Source organism: Sebastes umbrosus, chromosome 8 (assembly GCF_015220745.1).
Source record: "Sebastes umbrosus isolate fSebUmb1 chromosome 8, fSebUmb1.pri, whole genome shotgun sequence".
Classification (NCBI taxonomy): domain Eukaryota; kingdom Metazoa; phylum Chordata; class Actinopteri; order Perciformes; family Sebastidae; genus Sebastes; species Sebastes umbrosus.
Genome location: NC_051276.1, coordinates 5,285,388 through 5,305,890, shown reverse-complemented (window position 1 = coordinate 5,305,890; position 20,503 = coordinate 5,285,388). Strand labels below are relative to the sequence as shown.

Genomic DNA, 20,503 nt, shown 5'->3' with positions numbered 1-20,503 from the left:
GCCCAACATGGAAAAGTAAAGTACAAGGACCTCAAAATTGCAATTGCAATGCAGTACTGTATATTGAACTGTGATTATTTTTGGTGCACTGTTACATCCCGATTGTGTACAGGATTTAAGTGGTGTGTGAATACCAGTAATCTAATATAGATACATTTTCTGGATATAAACGGATAAAGAGCTACAAACAGACACAAATGAGATCCTAATTGGAGCACTCAGGGACGCTGAATGGACGGCGTTTGATAAAAGCCTGCAGTCTGCCTCGCTGTGCAGAACCTGAAAACCTTTCTCTGTCAGTTTGTGCTGTTGCCAGTGTGTTTTCCATCTTTCCCTAGCTATGTGATATCACACACTGATATGATGAATGATTATAACTCATTCATGATAATTTAGCTTGAGATATATAATTACTGTACGCAGATAGGCGTGATGATCGTTTTAATGCACATTCATTTGGTCATTTATTTACTTGACGCACGGGTGAGATGAAGCCAGTGGTGGAAGGATGATGTTTATTTGATCTGATAGTCATCACTTTTATTTGATCACCTCTGTTTTTCATTTATGCTTTGTTGTTTAAGTTGATCTTAATCAACGCTCCCTTTGATTACAACCCGACAAAGGAAGAAGAAGATCAAATTTACTTTCATGTCAGTTTCTCTTCCAAAGTCTGAGAGAAATTTGATTAACAATGTGGGGTCACAACAGGAGAGACTAGAGAGACCTTTGATGAGAGGCCATCCACCAGATGCTAGCATGTGCTGATTAAAATATCCTGTTTCTTTTTCCTCTTAATCAAAACCTTGTTTGACACAAATTTGACATTGTGGACATAAAAATACAAATTATCCAAATATAAAGCAGAAATGATATTCATCACCAACTAAACTAAATGAACCAAAGCTGAAATTAACACAATATTGCAATTTCAGTTACAAAAATGCAACAAAGTCATCTAGAAGTAGGAGGAAGAACACCAACTAATGCTTTATCGATAAAGACCTCAAGAGGTCGGAGTTCAAACTGAGCAATGAGGGGATGGGAAGGCTTTTTGCCTGTTTAAATAGTTATTGGCATCAGTTTTCTTATTTACATTTAATCCTTATGAATATTACTAAAAATAAGTACATGTAAATGGGACTTATTTTCACAAGAGTCTCTTTTGGTGAAAGTGCTGACCACAGAGAAGCCCAGTGTGACTGTTACCTTCCCCACACTGCGGCTCAGACGCTGGGAGTTTGAACAAAATCACTGCCAGGATGTAAACTTTCAGGAGGAGAAGCTCCAGAGGAAATACTCATCAATTTCCTCAACAGTGATGATGTGACGGAGGCAGAGAAGCGTGTGGCGGATCTGAACAGCACTTCACGGCTGTCAGTCTCTGTGAGAAATGCTGTGTGGACGCAACAGTCGAGCAGCAGCATCTCTCGAGACTGCACGGACCTGTTGCTCCACAACCTGCACCAGTTAGGGATGCTGCCCACCCTGCAGTACACCTGGAGGGTCTGCAGGAAATCCTCCAGGTTGCAGAGTACATCAAGGCAGATGAGATTATAAGGCTACATTTATGACCATTTATTAAAATCTGTGGGTACTACACACCATACATATACAGAATATTAACTTTAATATAACTATGACTTGTTACATTGTCTTTACTCAAAATAAACCATAATGGTATGTGGAGTAAAAATCCATTTAGTTGTCAAAATGCTCACCAATGCAGTTTGTGCATGTTTTCACTTACCAGGTGTCACAAATGTGCATTTTGTGCGCAATGGTTATGGTAATTATATTTGTTCCAAACACACTTTATTTATTTTCTAGATTCTCTTGTACAATCAGGTGGAATGTAACAAGTACATTTACTAAATTACTGTACTTAAGTACAAATTTGAGGTACTTGTTCTTTACTTGAGTCTTTTATTTTCAGGCCACTAACTTCTACCACTACAACTCAGAGGGAAATATTGTACTTTATACTTAACTACAATTAATTTACTTGGCTTTAATTACTACTTTACAAATTAAGATTTTTGTTATAAATTAATCTACCTAACAGTGTAAACAAGTAGGCTACAACTGAAACTATTAGTCGGTTAATCGACTGATAATCGCCAAAATTGCACAAGTGGAAAATGATATTGCACAGTGAGAATGAAATGAAATTCCAGATGAAAATATCAGGTTGTTGTCAGTTTTTATTAGTAGCTACTTCTACTAAACTAATAGGATCTGAATACTTCCTCCACCACTGGAAACAATAGTAGCAAACATGCATTTGAGCCCCTGTGATTCAGGGCAAATCATTTTGATTTCTTCATGAAATTCAGCATCAGATACTTTAGTAGTGAGGATGCAGCCTCAGATACTTTAGTTGTGAGGATGCAGCCTCAGACACTTTAGTTGTTGTGAGGATGCAGCATCAGATACTTTAGTTGTGAGGATGCAGCCTCAGACACTTTAGTTGTTGTGAGGATGCAGCCTCAGATACTTTAGTTGTGAGGATGCAGCCTCAGACACTTTAGTTGTTGTGAGGATGCAGCCTCAGATACTTTAGTTGTGAGGATGCAGCCTCAGACACTTTAGTTGTTGTGAGGATGCAGCATCAGATACTTTAGTAGTGAGGATGCAGTCTCAGATACTTTAGTAGTGAGGATGCAGCATCAGATACTTTAGTTGTGAGGATGCAGCCTCAGACACTTTAGTTGTTGTGAGGATGCAGCCTCAGATACTTTAGTAGTGAGGATGCAGCATCAGATACTTTAATAGTGAGGATACAGCATCAGGTACTTTAGTTGTGAGGATACAGCATCAGATACTTTAGTAGTGAGGATGCAGTCTCAGATACTTTAGTTGTGAAATGCAGTCTCAGATACTTTAATAGTGAGGATACAGCATCAGGTACTTTAGTAGTGAGGATACAGCATCAGATACTTTAGTAGTGAGGATGCAGTCTCAGATACTTTAGTTGTGAAATGCAGTCTCAGATACTTTAGTTGTGAGGATGCAGCCTCAGACACTTTAGTTGTTGTGAGGATGCAGCCTCAGATACTTTAGTTGTGAGGATGCAGCCTCAGACACTTTAGTTGTTGTGAGGATGCAGCATCAGATACTTTAGTAGTGAGGATGCAGTCTCAGATACTTTAGTAGTGAGGATGCAGCATCAGATACTTTAGTTGTGAGGATGCAGCCTCAGACACTTTAGTTGTTGTGAGGATGCAGCCTCAGATACTTTAGTAGTGAGGATGCAGCATCAGATACTTTAATAGTGAGGATACAGCATCAGGTACTTTAGTTGTGAGGATACAGCATCAGATACTTTAGTAGTGAGGATGCAGTCTCAGATACTTTAGTTGTTGTGAGGATGCAGCCTCAGATACTTTAGTAGTGAGGATGCAGTCTCAGATACTTTAGTTGTTGTGAGGATGCAGCCTCAGATACTTTAGTTGTGAGGATGCAGCCTCAGACACTTTAGTTGTTGTGAGGATGCAGCATCAGATACTTTAGTAGTGAGGATGCAGCATCAGATACTTTAGTAGTGAGGATGCAGCCCCAGACCAGACAGCCCCTCCTCCAGCAGCTGATGACGACATATCATGTCAACCCTGAGCCTCTGAGCTGGGCAGGAAGTGTATGTTGTTCCTAGCTGGAATATGAGCAGAAGAAGCTGTTTTCCATAGAGCTACCGGGACAACAAACTAAGCTTTTGACGGTAAAGTAACCGTTTCAAGTGTAAGGTTTCCGGTTGTTGCATTGATCTCCTGATGTCTCTCGGATCCTCAGCACGGCTGGCTGCTAATGTTAGCTCTCGCGTTAGCTTCGTGTTGTTGTTGAACCAAGTTGTGTGTGTTAGCTGTGATCAGATCCTACAGCGGGTGGATTATGGAAACATTTTGTCAAATTGAAGTAACTTTACGTTTTTTTCAGCTCGTCACACAATAAAGCCAGATAATTACGTTAAAAAGCTAAACTAGTGAGCTCAGAGAAGCTTGGCTAGGTGTCGTTAGCAGGTTTTGCTCCACCAAACTTCAGCCACTCTTTCAGTTTAATGAAGCCTGGCTTGTTATTATTGATATATATCTGTACTAAAGTTGCTCTTAATGTTTTATGAATCGATTAAGTTCACTTGTGACTTCGGCATACATAAAAGCATGATATATCCAACAGCACTGGATGTAAAATCATATTTAAACCCTGATCTGGCTGCTCAGAATGATGAAGGTTTGTGATGTGCTTTGGCTTTAGAGACCTGTGGGACTTACAAACTAAACACTTCCTCAAGTTGAAATCTTATTGAAATAATTGCAAACCTGTATTTTGGATTAATGTCGAAATGAAGAATGGATTGGTGGATTCATTTATAAAAAATAATGATATCATGTTTTATAAGGTTATGTCTGCCAAGCACCTGAGTGTGTTTAAATGTCAGATTTGTATCCTAACTTTGGATCTGACATTCAGAGCCCATCTGGCTGGCAACAGTGAATAGTTTGATGTTAAAGTAACCTAATAAAATGTCTCAGCAGGTTTTGATTTCACCAGCACACACAACAACATCACACTGATGGTTCATTTCACTTGCTCTATGCAACCATGTGCCTAATAGTCTGGAAAACAATCACACAAAAGTTGAACCTTTCCAAACTTGTTTTTATCATCATTTCTTGTAGGAAACATTGGGAGATGGACAGCTGTGGAAGAGGACGGCCATGGGGAAAGCTAGTCAAAGTGGAATCCAGTGAAACGGTCCTGCTTTTTGACAGGGAATGCACAGTTGGCAGAAAAAAAGGTAGGTTTAATTTCTATATGTAGTGTTATTTATTATGGAATGGACAATAAAGATGGGTTTTCACCTTAAATCTTATGACTTTAAACTTTTAAGTTAAGTTAAGTTTTAATCTTTTTACCCTGCTTTAAAAAGCTCTAAATGTGGTGATGCCTGTTAACAAAAGACAGTCCTCCTGTCTGTAAGCGTAGACATTGCTGTCAGTGTCTGGAGCCTTTAAAAACCTCCCCCTTGAAAACACAAAGCCTTCTTTAGTGCACCAAACTTAGACAGCCCCTTGTGATGACAACAAAAGGGCGTCCATTGAGAACATGTGTGCAGAATATTAAGTAGATTTTTTTTTGTATGGGCTTTTGCTTAAGAAAAGGTTAGGCCTATATTTCCCCCTGTGTCTGCTTTGTTGTCCAGAGCTTTTGGGGTCTACTTTTTTGCAATGCAAAGCGACTAGCCTTAATTGGTTAGCTTATGTGGGCTATAAAAGTTTTTTTTTTTTTAATGTCCATGCAGCACAGTTTCAGGTGAATCTCAATAGAATGAGGTTACATTTTCAGCGAATTTATTTTAAAAGATAGACTGAAGATGTAAAACTATATTAAAGCCATATCAGCCAGAATTACTGAGAATTTGTTTTGGAATGGTCAAAGGGGGAAAAAAATAAATTAACACAAAAATGTGTGTTATCATAATCTCAAACAGATACAGATATTATCCATTATACTGCCCCAAAAGGGGCTCTGAAAAGCTTCTGAAAAACATTAATTGAGTAGGTTCTGTCTTACAGAGCCACAGTAATCTGTATTATGTCTACTCTGTGTTTTCATCGTGGTGTTTTATTATTATTTTGTTGCCAGGATGTCATCTGTCCTTCCCAGCCAACAAACTGGTCTCCGGGGAGCACTGCAAGATTGTGCGAGATGAGAGCTCAGGGCTGGTTTGGCTTGAAGACATGAGGTACTAGAAATCAAATTAAACGAACCATATGTTGGGGAAAAATTAAATTGTGTTTGAAAGAAAGACTGTGCTTGTATTTTATGTTGTTCAAGTTATGTTTGATTTGATACTTCTCCTTTCATAAAGCAAACGCACAAAGCTTTTTACATTGTACAGTGACACATCCAATTGCATGTCTGTCTGTAGCACTAATGGCACGATGATCAACATGTCCAAACTGGTCAGGAAGCAAACTCACATGCTGCAGAACGGCGATGTCATCTACTTTGTATACAGGAAAAATGAGCCAGAACAAAGTGAGTTGTTCATTTTGTTAGCCATGAGAACGATGTTTATGAGAAGGAAAGACCAATAACATCTTCTCTTGTCACCCTGCTGTAGACGTTGCCTATGTCTACCACTCAATCCAAACGGAGCAAGCTGTTTCGCATCGTAGTTGCGGTAAGTAGCCGGGTAATTCCCCACAACTCTTCTGTCGAATGTATCCACAGCTGCTAACCCCCACCCTGTCTCTAAACCTTAGACTTGGAGAGGTCAGCCCACAGTCCTGCACCTGCTCCACCTTCAGAGATGCCACTCTCTGTGGAGCCTGTGATGCTCACAAAGGCTCCTCGTGATCCAGTTCAGGAGGAACCTCAGCCCTCCACCTCCACTTCCCACTTCTGTATCGGGAGCCCTACCGCTTCTGGTCCTGTGGCAGCTGCAGCCTGTCCTGCCTCTGGTAGGTTCTCTGCCGCTAACAATTCAACTTTTCTCAGCTTTTAGTTTGACCGCACTTCGCTGAGCTCGGGAGCGGCCGTCGCAGCTTTTCGTAAACATTGCATGACAGCTCGCCGCAGGCCGCACTTCACCGCTGCTCTGGTGTGAGTTTGGTGTTAGAGAGGCAGAGCTAAAACAACCCTCTGATCACTGATGTAAACAGACCAGCTGATGTTAGTCAGCTGATTGCTGCTGGTCAACTGTGTCGGGCAGAACAGTTCCAGGTGGTTATCACACTATCTTCAGCCAGTCTGCTCTCATCTGCTCCCTACCTGACTGCGATTAACTGAGCCATTTCCCTCCTCTTTCCCCAACCTTTAAAAACTCAGAAGGTTGTTTTATAATTTACGAGACATTGGGACACGCTGCTCTGACTAATGACCCGCGAAATGACGTGTGATCGATTGAATTAAGATCAGTCACTCGCAACTCGTCTCGTGGTCATTGTTCTTTCTAGATGATGGAGTAAGTGTCCTGTGTTGTGTGTTGTAGCGCTTCTGCTCTTTTTCTCTGAAGGTAATGTCCTTCCACACTACTAAAGTAGCTCCTTTTGTGGAACCAACTCCTCCACAGTGGAGCTGGTATATGACACACTCCCTAGTCTAAACCTTTTCGACTAAATTCTTCCATCATCTACACACATCTGAACAAGCAGTTTGAAGTATTAGCAGCATTATTTGACCTGGGTCTGTTGTTCCTCCATCTTATCAGGACAAACTAAAGATGCTGCCCCAGCACAGGAAAAGGACATGGACAGCATGGAGCCAGAAAGCAAGAGGAGGAAAACTGATGACAGTAAGTTCTTTTACCTGGAGCTTAACCTGGTTTTCCTTGATTCCTCACATTAGATTTTGGGCCCTATTTTCAAGGCACCTGCGCAAGAAGCGCTCTGACCGTTTGGTGTTTTCCTGACTGTTGGAATTTTTGTGCACAGTGCTCAGGTGGGAGCTGTGGCGCAAACAGATGGGAAGTTCATATAAGTTAAGCAGCACAAAGCCAGTTGTTGGTATTTTAGGTCTTTGAATTTGCACTGAGAGTAGACATCTCGGAACCACATCTGTTTCTGGTGCAATATCACCCAGCTGCCACATTGGGGGATTTTATCAACAAGAGAAAACTACTGTAAATACTTACTTGGAGCAAATGCACATAAATGACAAAATAATGCTTAAAATGCAAATGAACTTTGTTAATTAAACCCTCCCCAGCCAGTAGATGCATTTAAATGGGCATCAAGAAATAACATTTATTGTGGTAAAAGCAGGAACGTCAGTATCAAGTCTGCCTTTATCAAATAATCTGGTTGATTCTTACATTTTCTTGTACTGTACTTTAGGGGTGTGAGAAAATATTGAAAAAATTGAATATCGCAATATTATGTTTTGTGATACTGTATCGATTTTCCAAAACACTGCATTGATTTTTAATTAATAGTTTACAGTTTAGTCAATACTTTATTTCATTTTCAAAGAGATGCGTCCTCTCAGTGTGTTTACACTCTGAAAGTAGTGCTATGATTTTGGACTTTACAGGGACTGTGATAAATGCAAATGCAGATCCTACTGTTCTGATTGCAAAAAAAATGTTTTATGCATATGATGTTGTGTTCTATATACTATGACAGTTTTCCTAAAATACGATCAAGAAATCGCAATATATCGCCTTACTTACAGTATCGCAATATATTGAATCGTAACCCCTGTATCCTGATATGTATCGTATCGCCAGATTCTTGCCAACACACAGCCCTGCTGTACTTGTACTACTTGTATCGTATCCACAGCTGCTTTATACTGTTGAGGAGCTTCTCTTTCAGTTCATTAAATCCCTGCAGCCAGCTGAGGGCAAAAAGGCCGTTTCACCTGCAGCCTCCGATTTAGAGAAGTGTCACGCGAGAGCGCTGGGCCATTACGCGCAGCCGTCCACTGTGTTTACAGTACCTTCATTGAATCACCTGCAAATGACAGTAGGCTGCTACAGAGTACTCGGTATTCTGACTGCTTATGCGTGAAACAGCAGATTATTAATCCTGTACATCATAACCTCCTTTCCAACTTAAAAAAATTTTAAGATCACATTTAAGATGTGATGCAACAGTTTATATTGTGAACTATAGAATTAAGGCTGTCATCATTGTGCTAATTACACAATATGATTTCATGGAGAAGCCAGTTTTGTTGACTTGATGTCGTCATGCTTCACTGTGATTGGCCCAGTTGTTTCAGAGCTATGAGACCAGTGATGTGACTGGCTGAGAGTTTATTTATTAATCACCACACCCTCTGATCTATATTCCACCTTACCCGACTCTTTTGCATTTTGCGCTGCTGCACATACATAAACTAAAACTTGGAGACGTCCACACAGTCTGTGTCCAAGACCTACTACTTTGCATCGTTTTTTTTTCGCTTGTGCAAATGAAATAGGGCCCTTTATGTCTTACCAGAGCTTTACTTGGAGCTTTACTTACTTTTGTTCCAACCACAAAACCTTATTTTAAACCTCAACCCCAGTCTGGAAGGGTTGTGTAAGCCAAACCAGACTCAGTGCAGCAAATAACATACAGTTATTGTGTTTACAGATGATAAAGATTATGATTTGGACTTGCCACACACCTCCAGCACAGAAGTGGTTGGTTCAACCAAGGGAAGCTTTTTGTCTAAACCACCAGTAGGAGCGACAAAGACGGACAAGATGGAGGAGAGCCTGACGTGTGTTATTTGCCAGGACCTACTTCACGACTGTGTCAGGTAAGATCTCATGTACCCTTCCATCTGCACGCATATCCATGGTTGAGGGCTAGAACCCTACTTTGTGGTCTCGTAAGGCACTTTGCATGCATGCAGCATGTGGGTTTAATTCTAAAGTCTCTTGTTTTTTTTTTACTTTAGCTTGCAGCCTTGCATGCATGTCTTCTGTGCTGCCTGCTACTCAGGCTGGATGGAGCGTTCCTCTCTTTGCCCCACCTGCCGCTGCCCTGTGGAGAGGATCCGTAAGAACCACATCCTCAACAACCTGGTGGAGGCCTACCTCATCCAGCACCCAGGTTTGCACAGAAAAAGACCCATTTTAAAAGCATCTTTTAATCATGACACCTTATTTTATTCAAAATGCCAGCACCTTTATTGAAAAAAGTTTGTAAGTGGATGTAAAAATAGCCTTACATAACAAGCATTTTGAAATTGTCAGCAAAATGCAGCTGTGGCTGAGTTGTTTTTTTTTCTACCAAAGCTGACATGATAAAGATTCAAATAAGCGAGAAGGAATGGTATGTAAGCAAGACCTGTTGACCTTGTATCATTTATAGGGCTGTCAAAGTTAACCCGTTAATAACATGTTAAAGCAAATTTGTTTTAATGCCGCTAATTTCTTTAATGCAATCGATCTTTCTGAGGTTGTAGAGGACTCAGTTTTAGAGCTAGAGTGAAGATATTGGCATCATATGAGACATATCACATCACATTAGTACAAAATTGGCATGGCCGTTTTCAAAGGGGTCCCTTGACCCATATCCTGAAGATATGTGAATGTAAATGGGTTCTATGGGTACCCACGAGACTCCCCTTTACAGACATGCCCACTTTATGATAATCACATGCAATTTGGGCAAAGTCATAGTCAAGTCAGCACACTGACACACTGACAGCTGTTGTTGCCTGTTGGGCTTAAGTTTTCCATGTTATAATTTGAGCATATTTGTTATGCTAAATGCAGTACCTGTGAGGGTTTCTGGACAATATTTGTCATTGTTTTATGTTGTTAATTGATTTCCAGTAATAAATATATACATACATTTGCATAAAGCAGCATATTTGCCCACTCCCATGTTGATAAGAGTATTAAATACTTGACAAATCTCCCTTTAAGATACATTTTGAACAGATAAAACATTTGATTAATTTGCGATTAATCGCGATTAAATATTTTAAATGTTTGACAGCCCTAATAATTTCCCAAATGGTATACATTCCCCCAAAAAACATCTTTCCCTTTCTGTCCCACAGAAAAGTGCCGCAGTGATGAAGACCTGAAGAGCATGGACAGCCGTAACAAGATAACTCAGGACATGTTGCAGCCAAAAGTTGAGCGCACTTTCTCCGATGAGGAGGGCAGCTCAGATTACCTCTTTGAGCTCTCTGACAATGACTCTTTCTCCGACGGTGACTCCTCAGACATTAGGTAAGTTCTGGTTGTTTGTTTTTGTAGGAAACTCGTGTTAAATTTGGCACCTGACTTTGATTTAGTTTAGTTTTTTTAGTCTTAGTCTTTTGATGAAAATAGATATTTGTTTTAGCCAAATTTGAGTTATTTGACTTTTGTTACTTTTAGTCAACAAAAACTAAAGTCATTTAGTCTATTTTTTTGTTCTTCAAAGGTGAAGCTTACAGTAAGTGTCAGATAATGTAGTGATATTTCTTGTAATTTTGTCATAGTTCTTGTTTTCAACGGTTACTTTTTTTTTGTTTGTCTTATTTTCATTGTGAAAAACAGGTTTTCAGTGAATATTTATTGTGACAGTTTTTGTAGATGAAATGAACACTGTGAGAAACACTTCGATCTATTCTATACTCTGAATAATAATAATTATTTTATTTATTTATATCATTATTTATAAGAAAATATGCACAATTCATGCACTGTCAGAACAAAAAATAGAAACATTCATTTAATAATGTCATAAGAATATCATGACATGGGAAAGCCATCATTGTTGGGAGCCTGTTAGTGAATAACTTCTCCGTGTGCTGATTTTCTGTTGTGTTTTCTTGTCCCCAGTCAGCCTCTACTGATCTGCCGACAGTGTCCCGGCTACAAAAGGGAGGTCAGTCAAGTGCTGCTTGCTACAGGTTCCAACTACTGGCACTCTGGTCTGCCAGCTCTTCTGCCTATACCTGAGGAGGGCTCTGCAAAGCCCACAGGGGAGCAGCCTTCAACATCCTCTGACATCCCCTCAGGTGATTATGGGTGTAGATTGAAGGGTCAGAAGCTAAAGTTAGACTTTTCACTCAATGGCAAATTGCAGAGTACAGCATTCTGTTATAATCCTAATACAAAAAGCTATAAGCAATACTTGCAGATGTGTGAATATCCTCCTGCCTACCGTTCACATCTCCGCGTCTAAACCTTTTTCTCTGCTCCCGTTCTGTGCGCAGCTCCTCAGGAGTACCGCTGCCCCCCTCAGGGCAGTCATCTCATCTGCACCTGCTGCCTTCAACCAATGCCAGACAGATGGGCCGAGCTAAGCAGAGAGCAGGTTATTGCTCAACGATGTGAGTCATCCTTGTTAGTCCCTCTGCAGAGAAGTAATGTAATATGGTTGATGCTGTGATTCAGAAAACTGCATGTAACTAGAATGAAATAGAAATGGAGTTAATATATTCATAGATAATATAAGCCAGTCAGTGCTGGTACAACTTAAATTGTGTATTGCTCTTCAGTATAAAGACATGTTTAAAGGGATAGTTCTTTTTTTTTAAGTGGGGTTGTATGAGGTACTTATCCATAGTCAGTGTATTACCTACAGTTTGGAGAACCAGACAGGAGTTACCGCACAGGAGCAAAGCAATGTACTGCTGCGGACGGGGCCAGCAGCAAAACGGATTTTAGCCACCATGAAAAATCAATATCGGTTTCAGTGTACGCTATAATTAGAATATTTTCCAACAGGCACCTGAACTGAAAGTGAAACTTACCTGTACCGTTTTTGTCAATGGAGTCTGGCTGCTTTGAAGAGAGCATCTAATAGGTTTCAGTTCAGTTCCCTATCATAAAGGATTGTCTGATGGCAAGATAAAGCAGTGAAAATATTCTAAATATAGTGTACACTTAATGTGATATTGATTTTTTTTTAGGTGAGCCTTTCTTTTAGGTGGCTAAACTATGTTTTGCTGCTGCCCCCCGTCCACAGCTGTGCATTGCTTTGCTCCCGTGCCAGTTTCTCCAAACTGGTGGCGTACTGACAATCATTTACTGTAGGTAATTCTATGGATAAGTACCTCATACAACCCCACTTCAAAACACCCAAAATATCCATTTAATACACATACTTGGAGGCTGCAAAGTATTACGCAGTACATGTAAAATCAGCAGATAGTTAAAGTACAACTTTGCCAGCCATTCACATGTATCTATGGATAGATTGTTGCACGGACCTTATTATTCACCTCGTATGGTATGCATGATATGCTGTGTGTTGGCAGGTGTGCTGTGCCAGCGACCCTTCTGTCATATGTACTGGGGTTGCCAGAGGATTGGCTGTCAGGGCTGTCTAGCTCAATTCAGCGGTATGTATCTGTTTCAGCAAAACAGCCCCAGGGGGAACTCCACTGTTAGGCTCATTGCTTGGTAGAAGGCTTCCACCAGTATGGCATTTTTTTTTGGGGTTGATGGTAATGTACCTTTTAGTTGAAGGGGCTGATTCCCGAATAGTGTAAATAAATACACTATCTATAATTGTGATGATTGTCAGCCTCAGAGTATAAGCACTCTGTGTTTCCCACAACATGTTTTTTTTTGGCAGATTGGAAAACTAATGAAACATATTCCTGCATATTTGTGTGAAAGACATGTCAGAGCAGAATAAATGTAGGTGCTTTCCTTTTCCAACAAGCACAGTATAGCATGTACACATGTAATCACTAAATGTACATCATATTTGAGGTATTGCAAAGAATAGAACAGACATCTTTATTGTCCACTTGAGTGGGAATTTGTCTTTGGCTTCACAGACCTACATACACTTAAAAGCTTCCTTTGCCGTGGGTTAAGTTACATGAGATGGGATCTCTTGTCTCTTTCTGCCCTTTCAGTTGTCAGTCCGTTTTAACCACTGTACAGCGTTTTGTTCTCCACGTACAAAACAAACCCTTCATACAAAATAACATCTATTTGTAAAGAGGACTTTCTACAACCTAAAAGCACGAAAGACCATTCAGACATACAGAGTAGTCCTCTCAGCCATCTGACTGACTGGAGCCAATCAAGCTTTGATGGCAGGCAATTCTAAACTTTTGAACGGCGGTGTAGCTTCTCAGATATGTATTCATACTGCTATTATATGTTTTCAATTCAATCCATCATTTGTCTTTTTTTCAGAGCTCAATCTGTCAGACAAATGCCTGGATGGTGTTCTGAACAACAATAACTATGAATCAGAGGTCCTCCAGGTAAGATGGACTATCTGAACATGTCACATATCAATGATATTCATCATTTTATGTATTTATTAGTACATTAAAATGCATTGCATGTTTAGGTCAGCGGTGTAGAGCTGACTATTTATAAACCAGGGTGGTTGATTCTAACTACTGCCCAAAGTATTTACATTCATGATGGTTGAATCTGTATGCCCACCAAACTGCTTTCGCTGCTCTAAACTAAATAAGATCTCCAGATTACAAAATGTCAACTTCATCAGCTAAAGCTCCTACCGGCAAACAGTAGACTCGACTTACAACTAGGGCTGTCAAAGTTAACGCCATAATAACACGTTAATGCAATTTTGTTTTAACGGCACTAATTTCTTTAACACATTAACGCAACTTGCGATTTTTAGGTTACGGGCTCCGTTTTAAAGCTAGAGTGAAGATACTGGTATCATATGAAACTAGAAAACCTAAGGAACCCATTGGTACGTGAAGGAGGCTAAATAACGCTCCAAACTTATGCTAAATTTTGGCGAGGAAAAACTGTCATGGCCATTTTCAAAGGGGTCCCTTGTCCTCTGACCTCAAGATATGTGGATGAAAACGGGTTCTGTGGGTACCCATGAGTCTCCCCTTTACAGACATGCCCACTTTATGATAATCACATGCAGTTTTGGGGCAAGTCATAGTCAGTCAGCACACTGACACACTGACAGCTGTTGGGCTGCAGTTTGCCATGTTATGATTTAAACATATTTTTTCTGCTAAATGCAGTACCTGTGAGGGTTTCTGGACAATATCTGTCATTGTTTTGTGTTGTTAATTGATTTCCAATAATCAATATATACATACATTTGCATAAAGTAAGCATATTTGCCCACTCCCATGTTGATAAGAGTGTTAAATACTTGACAAATCTCCCTTTTAAGGTACATTAATAAGTAATTAATCGTGATTAACTATGGACAATCATGTGATTTAATAGCGATTAGATATTTGAATCGATTGACAGCCCTACGTCCAACCCGTGCTAAGAATGTGTAATGCTTGAAATAAGTGTCTGCACCTAGAGTCATATATGCGATGTTAAGATGCTGCTGTGTGTTTCCATCCCTCCACCAGAACTACCTGTCCTCCAGAGGGAAGTCATGGAGAGATCTGCTCCAGGAGTCTTTGCAGGCCTCGCAGCAGGGGAACTACTATCTGTCAGGTGAGCCTTCAGATCAAAACCCAAGGCACTTTCATTACTAAGCCGTGGACTTTGAAGTCCACACTGTCATAGAGGGAGAGAGTGGTAATATCCTGTCCTTCTCGACTCTGCCTCTGTCAGATTGTCGTGTCTCTCAAAACGCCATCCTGTGCGTCGCCTGCGGCCTGCGAGCATTCAAGGAGCTGGCATACAAGTACAGACAGAACATCCCTCCACCTGAACTGCCAGGTCAGACACACCAAAACCATATTTATACAGATGTTTAGACAACTTAGACACAGATGGGTTTACTGTTGTTACCCATGTGATAACTTTATTCGATGTTCTTTCCTCAGCTGCTGTAACATCTCGTCCCGACTGTTACTGGGGACGCAACTGTCGCACGCAGGTGAAGGCACATCATGCAATGTAAGTCTTTTTTTCTTCTGTTCTTCTTTACATACAAAGCACCACATTTAGTTTCAGATCTGCCCTCTAGTGGATATATGTGGGAATTGTAGAACAACTGACAACAATGAAACTTCATCATTGATTTGAGTCCTCTGCAACAGTGACAATATGTTGCCTTGTGGGCAAAATGTTGGAGACTGTATTGCTTCTCTGCTCTACTATTTGTTTATCAGTAGCTATAATTTGTTGACTAGTGAACAGTACAAACCCATCTTAAGTGAGTGTCCATTATACACTCTGCAGTGGGCCCACCTGCTGCACCAATCAGAAGCAAATGTACTGTAACACAAACAACTAATACTTGGTCATCATATATATGAAATTATAAATGTTAATATATATTAAATGTATGTATATCACAGGGATATATATGTAGATATGTTTTTTAAAGAATGACACAGTTGTAAAATAGATTCTGAGCCGCAGTTTTTTTTACTCGTACTTAACATATTTATTCATAGTTTTGATAGACTCCTGGGCATTTACAGACTCTTATTTTGAAAAGCCACTCCTTATAACATGTTCTACAAGTCATCTGGATGATATCATCCATACATTTTTTTTGTGTCGTGGTACCGCTGAGTCCTCAGGTTATTGAATAATTCTGGCTACACTTTACCCAGACATGACAGAGATGTGAGACACTTGGTGCCAGTTCTGTGCATGCTGTTCACTTATTTCACCACTAGAGGGGGTCCTCGTATAAACTTGGTCCCACATGTCTGCTGATTTAAGACTTATGGAGATGCTTCATGGCATCTCATCTCTTTGGTTTTGTGTTTTTACATGCAGCAACTTAATTTATGTGGTTTCTTTTATTTTACTTTCAGGAAGTTCAACCACATATGTGAGCAGACACGTTTCAAGAGCTGAAGGAGCGGAGTGGTTTGTTTCTCCACCTAAGTGTCAAATGTAGATACCGGAGCATCTCGTAGACACAATCTTGTTAAGTTTTGTCTCTCTCCATCGTAGCTAACTGCCTTCCAGATGTTTATGCAATAACCTAACGCAGAAATTACAATCAGTATCCATTTATATTAGTGAGCAGTTTCGTACTGGACATGGGGGGCTGTGTGAAAGAGTGCTATGCACAATAACATCAAATTCCAATGTTTACTAAAGGTTTAAACTGATTTGAGGGCATTTAACACCAGTCACCATTTAAATTTAGATACATTTTGTCTACCAGAGGCCTGTACTACGAAGCAGGATTTGCAGTTATCGAGGTAACTTCAGGGTTAACCCTTCAGGGTTTTCCGTCCTACGAAGGTGGTTCACTTCTTACTGGGGTAGATCGCCATGGTAACTTATGCTGAACAGCTAATCCGCTCCGGAGCAGGTTATGTTCCAGATAAGAGATCAACTCGTATAAAAGCACCACCTACTGACCAATCAAACGTTGGTGCGCAGATTGTATGATAATATTACACACATACGAAGAAGTCACAGTCATAATCCAGACTAAAAACAACACAGTTTAAACTGACAGATGCAGGAAGGACAGCTGGCTGTATGCTGTAGGTGCTTACCACTTTTTTATATTTATTTTTTTACTTGCTCTCAAGTCCGCTTCACACCGCCGGAGATGGGGACGCAGCTGAAAGAAGGTTGAAATAGTCATCCATGCCATTACATTGGTAAAGTCCATAATGAAGTGTAATCTATTCATCCATCACACTTCTAAAAGCTATTTATAATATCACTGTCCCATCTAGACGACTATATATAAATTAATAAATATTTTTTTTCTTTTATCAGCTGTTCTTCCTGCATTTGGCAGCTTCAACTGTGTTACTTCTTGTCTGATTATGTGTTTAACTTCTTCGTATTTGTCTAATATTAGTTTGCTCTTCCTTTGTAAAATGTGCCGCTCTGCCTGTCTGTCTGCAAGTCTGTGGACTTGTCCATGTCTGTGATTGGTCACATGCTGCAAACACCGCCCCGTTCATGTGAACACGCTCAAAGCCAGATGATGAAACCCTGGGTTGATTTACCGAGTCGATAACCACCTTCGTAGGACGGTTTAGCGGGATCTCGTTTGTTAGGGTTAGTTAAACCAGACAACGAGAAGATACCCTGGGTATGTTGAACTGGCTTCGTAGTACCGACCACCAACTGTTAGAGTAGTTTATTTGTTGTTTGTTAGAAATATTTCCTGATATGTTCTCCAGCCTATGTGACAAAAATGTTTCTCAGATTAAGAGCGAGTGAGGCAATCTGTACGGATTAAGGCCATTTATGTACGCTTGCACATGTCGGTGAGCATGTTTTATATTATGTCTCCTCCAGCCTTGGTAATAGAGGCTTATAACACCTTGTGTACATTTACCTTCTTTAATTATGATATATTTTAACAGTCTTATGACATGCTGAGTTAAGAATCTAGGGCTTCCTACATAATTCTGATGAAAAAATTACAGTAATAGTGATTTTGAGCCAAGCGGTTTCCAAGATCCAACCTTTGAACTATATTATAAAGTGCAAATGTCTCACCTCTGAGGGACTTTTCTTGTTTTGCCAGGGCATTGCTGTGTTCCCAGACGAGGGCAAAAAGTCACGTCAAAACCTCACATACACGTACTAGGGGTAGATTTATAATCCCATGTGATGTTTGCAGAGGATTGGGAAGGGGATCAATATGTTGTAACGCTGTCAGAGGGCACGGGGGGGGGGCCTCTGTTGTATGCTTTGCTCTGGATAATCATCTCCAAGGTGATTAGCGTAGTATAGAAGGGACGCTTTCTCCGAGCCTCGTAGTAAGGGCTAAGCTGTGATGAAATGCACAGTTACACCATGTAGACTCTTGAGAGGAAAATCTAAGTTGCACTCCAGGCAACCAGTGCTGGTTAAATATGCCGAAGGGGATGTTGCTTTTTAGAGTAGAGTTTTCATATTGCAGAGTTGTACAGGATACGTACACTTGTAGAACCAACGGTTTAGAGAATCGTGCCAATACAAACACAACAGTATGTTCTGTTGTCATTTGTGTTTTCAATTATAGATGTTCTAGTTTATCTTTCTGATAGAGGTTCGTTCAGATGGTAGATGTTTGGTTGGATGTTCTCTGGTTCTTCAGGTATTGATAATTGCAGGTTAACTATTTTTGGTGGTTGGAAAAATTCAGTGTCAACCGGTCATTTAACAGTCATGTTGAATCCGATGACTTCTTGTTTATGACTATCATCACCCAAAGTGTCAGTACGTCCCCATCATGCAAACACACACAGCTAGTATTGATGTCTACTGTAAAAAAAGAATTGACAAATCAGCCTTTTGTGTTTTGGACTTCTTTAGCCAAGTCAAATGAGAACATCCGGACATTAGTTTCTAGAGGCCTTACTATATATATTGAAATACAAGGATGAAGTAATAGTCTTGATTTTTTTTTCCGTTTTTTTTTTTTTTTTGTAGGATCGCTATTGGTGTGTAGAGAACGGTGGAGTAGAAAATGTTAAAAGCGGGCCTTAGTTTAGGCCTTCAGTTGATTTAGAAGAATACGCACTAAAGATGTCTAAAAATGTTTGCTAAATGTGTTTATATTGTACAGCTATGAGGATATTTGCACATACCTCGTCTCACACAAGGCTTCTCTTTAAGTGTACATCCCTCATCCAACGTAGGGTATAGGATGTCAATACTCTGGCTCGTAATATCTGATGTGTGATCATATGAAGAGTTTCATTCCATAATGAAATGTACATCATCAGGAAGACAAATTTAACTTTTTTAAAATTACATCCTTGATAGTTTAATAGAATTATGTGCATTCTTGATGATATGGTAATAGTAACATTAGCCACCGTTAATATGGATACAGTTTGTGTTGTTTTGGAATGTAGCTCTTCATATTTTCATTGCAAGTGGCAAAATGGGGTTGTGAATGGGCACTTTCCTGGCCTCAGCCTGAGCGCAGTTAATTTGTGGTATTAGCAAGGTGGTTTAGGTGTGTTTTTTTTTTTTACCCCATCAGTCATGGTGGGTCCACACTGGCATTCCTTAGCGGCTCAGGCCCTCAGCACAAGCCCGGTCGATCCCCCGACAGAGTGGCTGAGTTTTAATTACTCCCTACCGGAGATCTGGGCACCCTAAGCCAACAACAGTCCCAAGCCGCTCCAATCAGGAATTGGTAATAAAGAGGCTTTGCGGTGTCCCTGGGGTGGGGTGTGGGAGGGCATGTTGTATACTAAGGCATAATATTTACTCACTTTGTGTGCAAAAGTCTGGACCAGGCTGCTCGGCAGCATGGAAGAGGCAGGTTTCATTCTACCTCATCACAACTCCCAGGAATATGGGAGACTGAACGGGCATCAGTCACATTCACATCAGTTCACAGCTGGGCACACATCTCTTCATATGAGCGATGGGATTCCTCACTGATGATGCCTGTAAACTTTGTATGCAATGCACTATTTGAATAGTTAGTCTAGGGTATAATTAACTTCTAGTTAAATCACTATAGAGTAGCACTAGGCACAATCAAAAATGTTGTTAGGACTTGTGTTTGACAAAATCTGTTTGAGAGTTTAATTTACGCTGTATGTTGTATTAGCAATGCTAAAATTGTCTTTGAAATGCTTTCGTATCTGATTTGCCCATTTATCTTCACAGATTAAAATATAGCTGTCTTGCTTTTGCCAGTACCGCCACTTAAACATGTGTTTTGCTTACTGTTACTTCACTTTGAAAACAGAATGTGAATGAAAACCGATGGTTTAAAGGGAAACTTTGTTATTTTCAGAATCAGAATCTGGTTAATTGCCAAGTAGGCTTTCGCATACGAGGAATTTTTCAACCTGGACCCTATTTTTTCTATGTTGTTGTGTCTAAGTGGCCAATGGGGACAACATTTTTTGAAATTGGTCCAGAATTGATGGAGAGTGCTGCAGCAGCAAAACGGACTGCAATGTCATCCTTCCGGGGAATTGATGGTGCGCAATTCCCCCGGAAGAATCCACTAAAAGTGCTTATTGTTTTGCCACTGACCGGCTCAGGTTATTATTATAAGTGCCTGACAACATTATGGAAAGGACCCTACAGAGAAATGATACATTTTTCTTTACCTTTCGCTTGATCCGATCTGTTTCTTGTTGTGTCTAACCAACTCTCGCTCAAGTAGAAGTCTCGTGAGAGGGTAAGGCCTCATCCACATTGTCAAAATCATCTAAATATTCAGCCATGACAGTGAAAATCGTTTAG

General features: G+C 40.2%; 1 protein-coding gene across 1 annotated transcript; it reads left to right on the top strand.

Annotated features, from left to right (window-relative positions):
- Positions 1 to 3,570: 3,570 nt before the first annotated feature.
- On the top strand, positions 3,571 to 16,618 carry chfr (checkpoint with forkhead and ring finger domains, E3 ubiquitin protein ligase). The gene is made up of 18 exons (XM_037779176.1): positions 3,571 to 3,718; positions 4,677 to 4,795; positions 5,644 to 5,743; positions 5,930 to 6,039; positions 6,125 to 6,184; positions 6,267 to 6,464; positions 7,214 to 7,297; positions 9,087 to 9,252; positions 9,394 to 9,548; positions 10,507 to 10,681; positions 11,279 to 11,457; positions 11,656 to 11,772; positions 12,703 to 12,786; positions 13,598 to 13,668; positions 14,770 to 14,857; positions 14,978 to 15,085; positions 15,193 to 15,265; positions 16,138 to 16,618. The coding sequence occupies exons 2-18, from the start codon at positions 4,690 to 4,692 to the stop codon at positions 16,178 to 16,180; spliced, it is 1,917 nt and encodes a 638-aa protein (XP_037635104.1). The 5' UTR covers positions 3,571 to 3,718; positions 4,677 to 4,689; the 3' UTR covers positions 16,181 to 16,618.
- Positions 16,619 to 20,503: the final 3,885 nt, after the last annotated feature.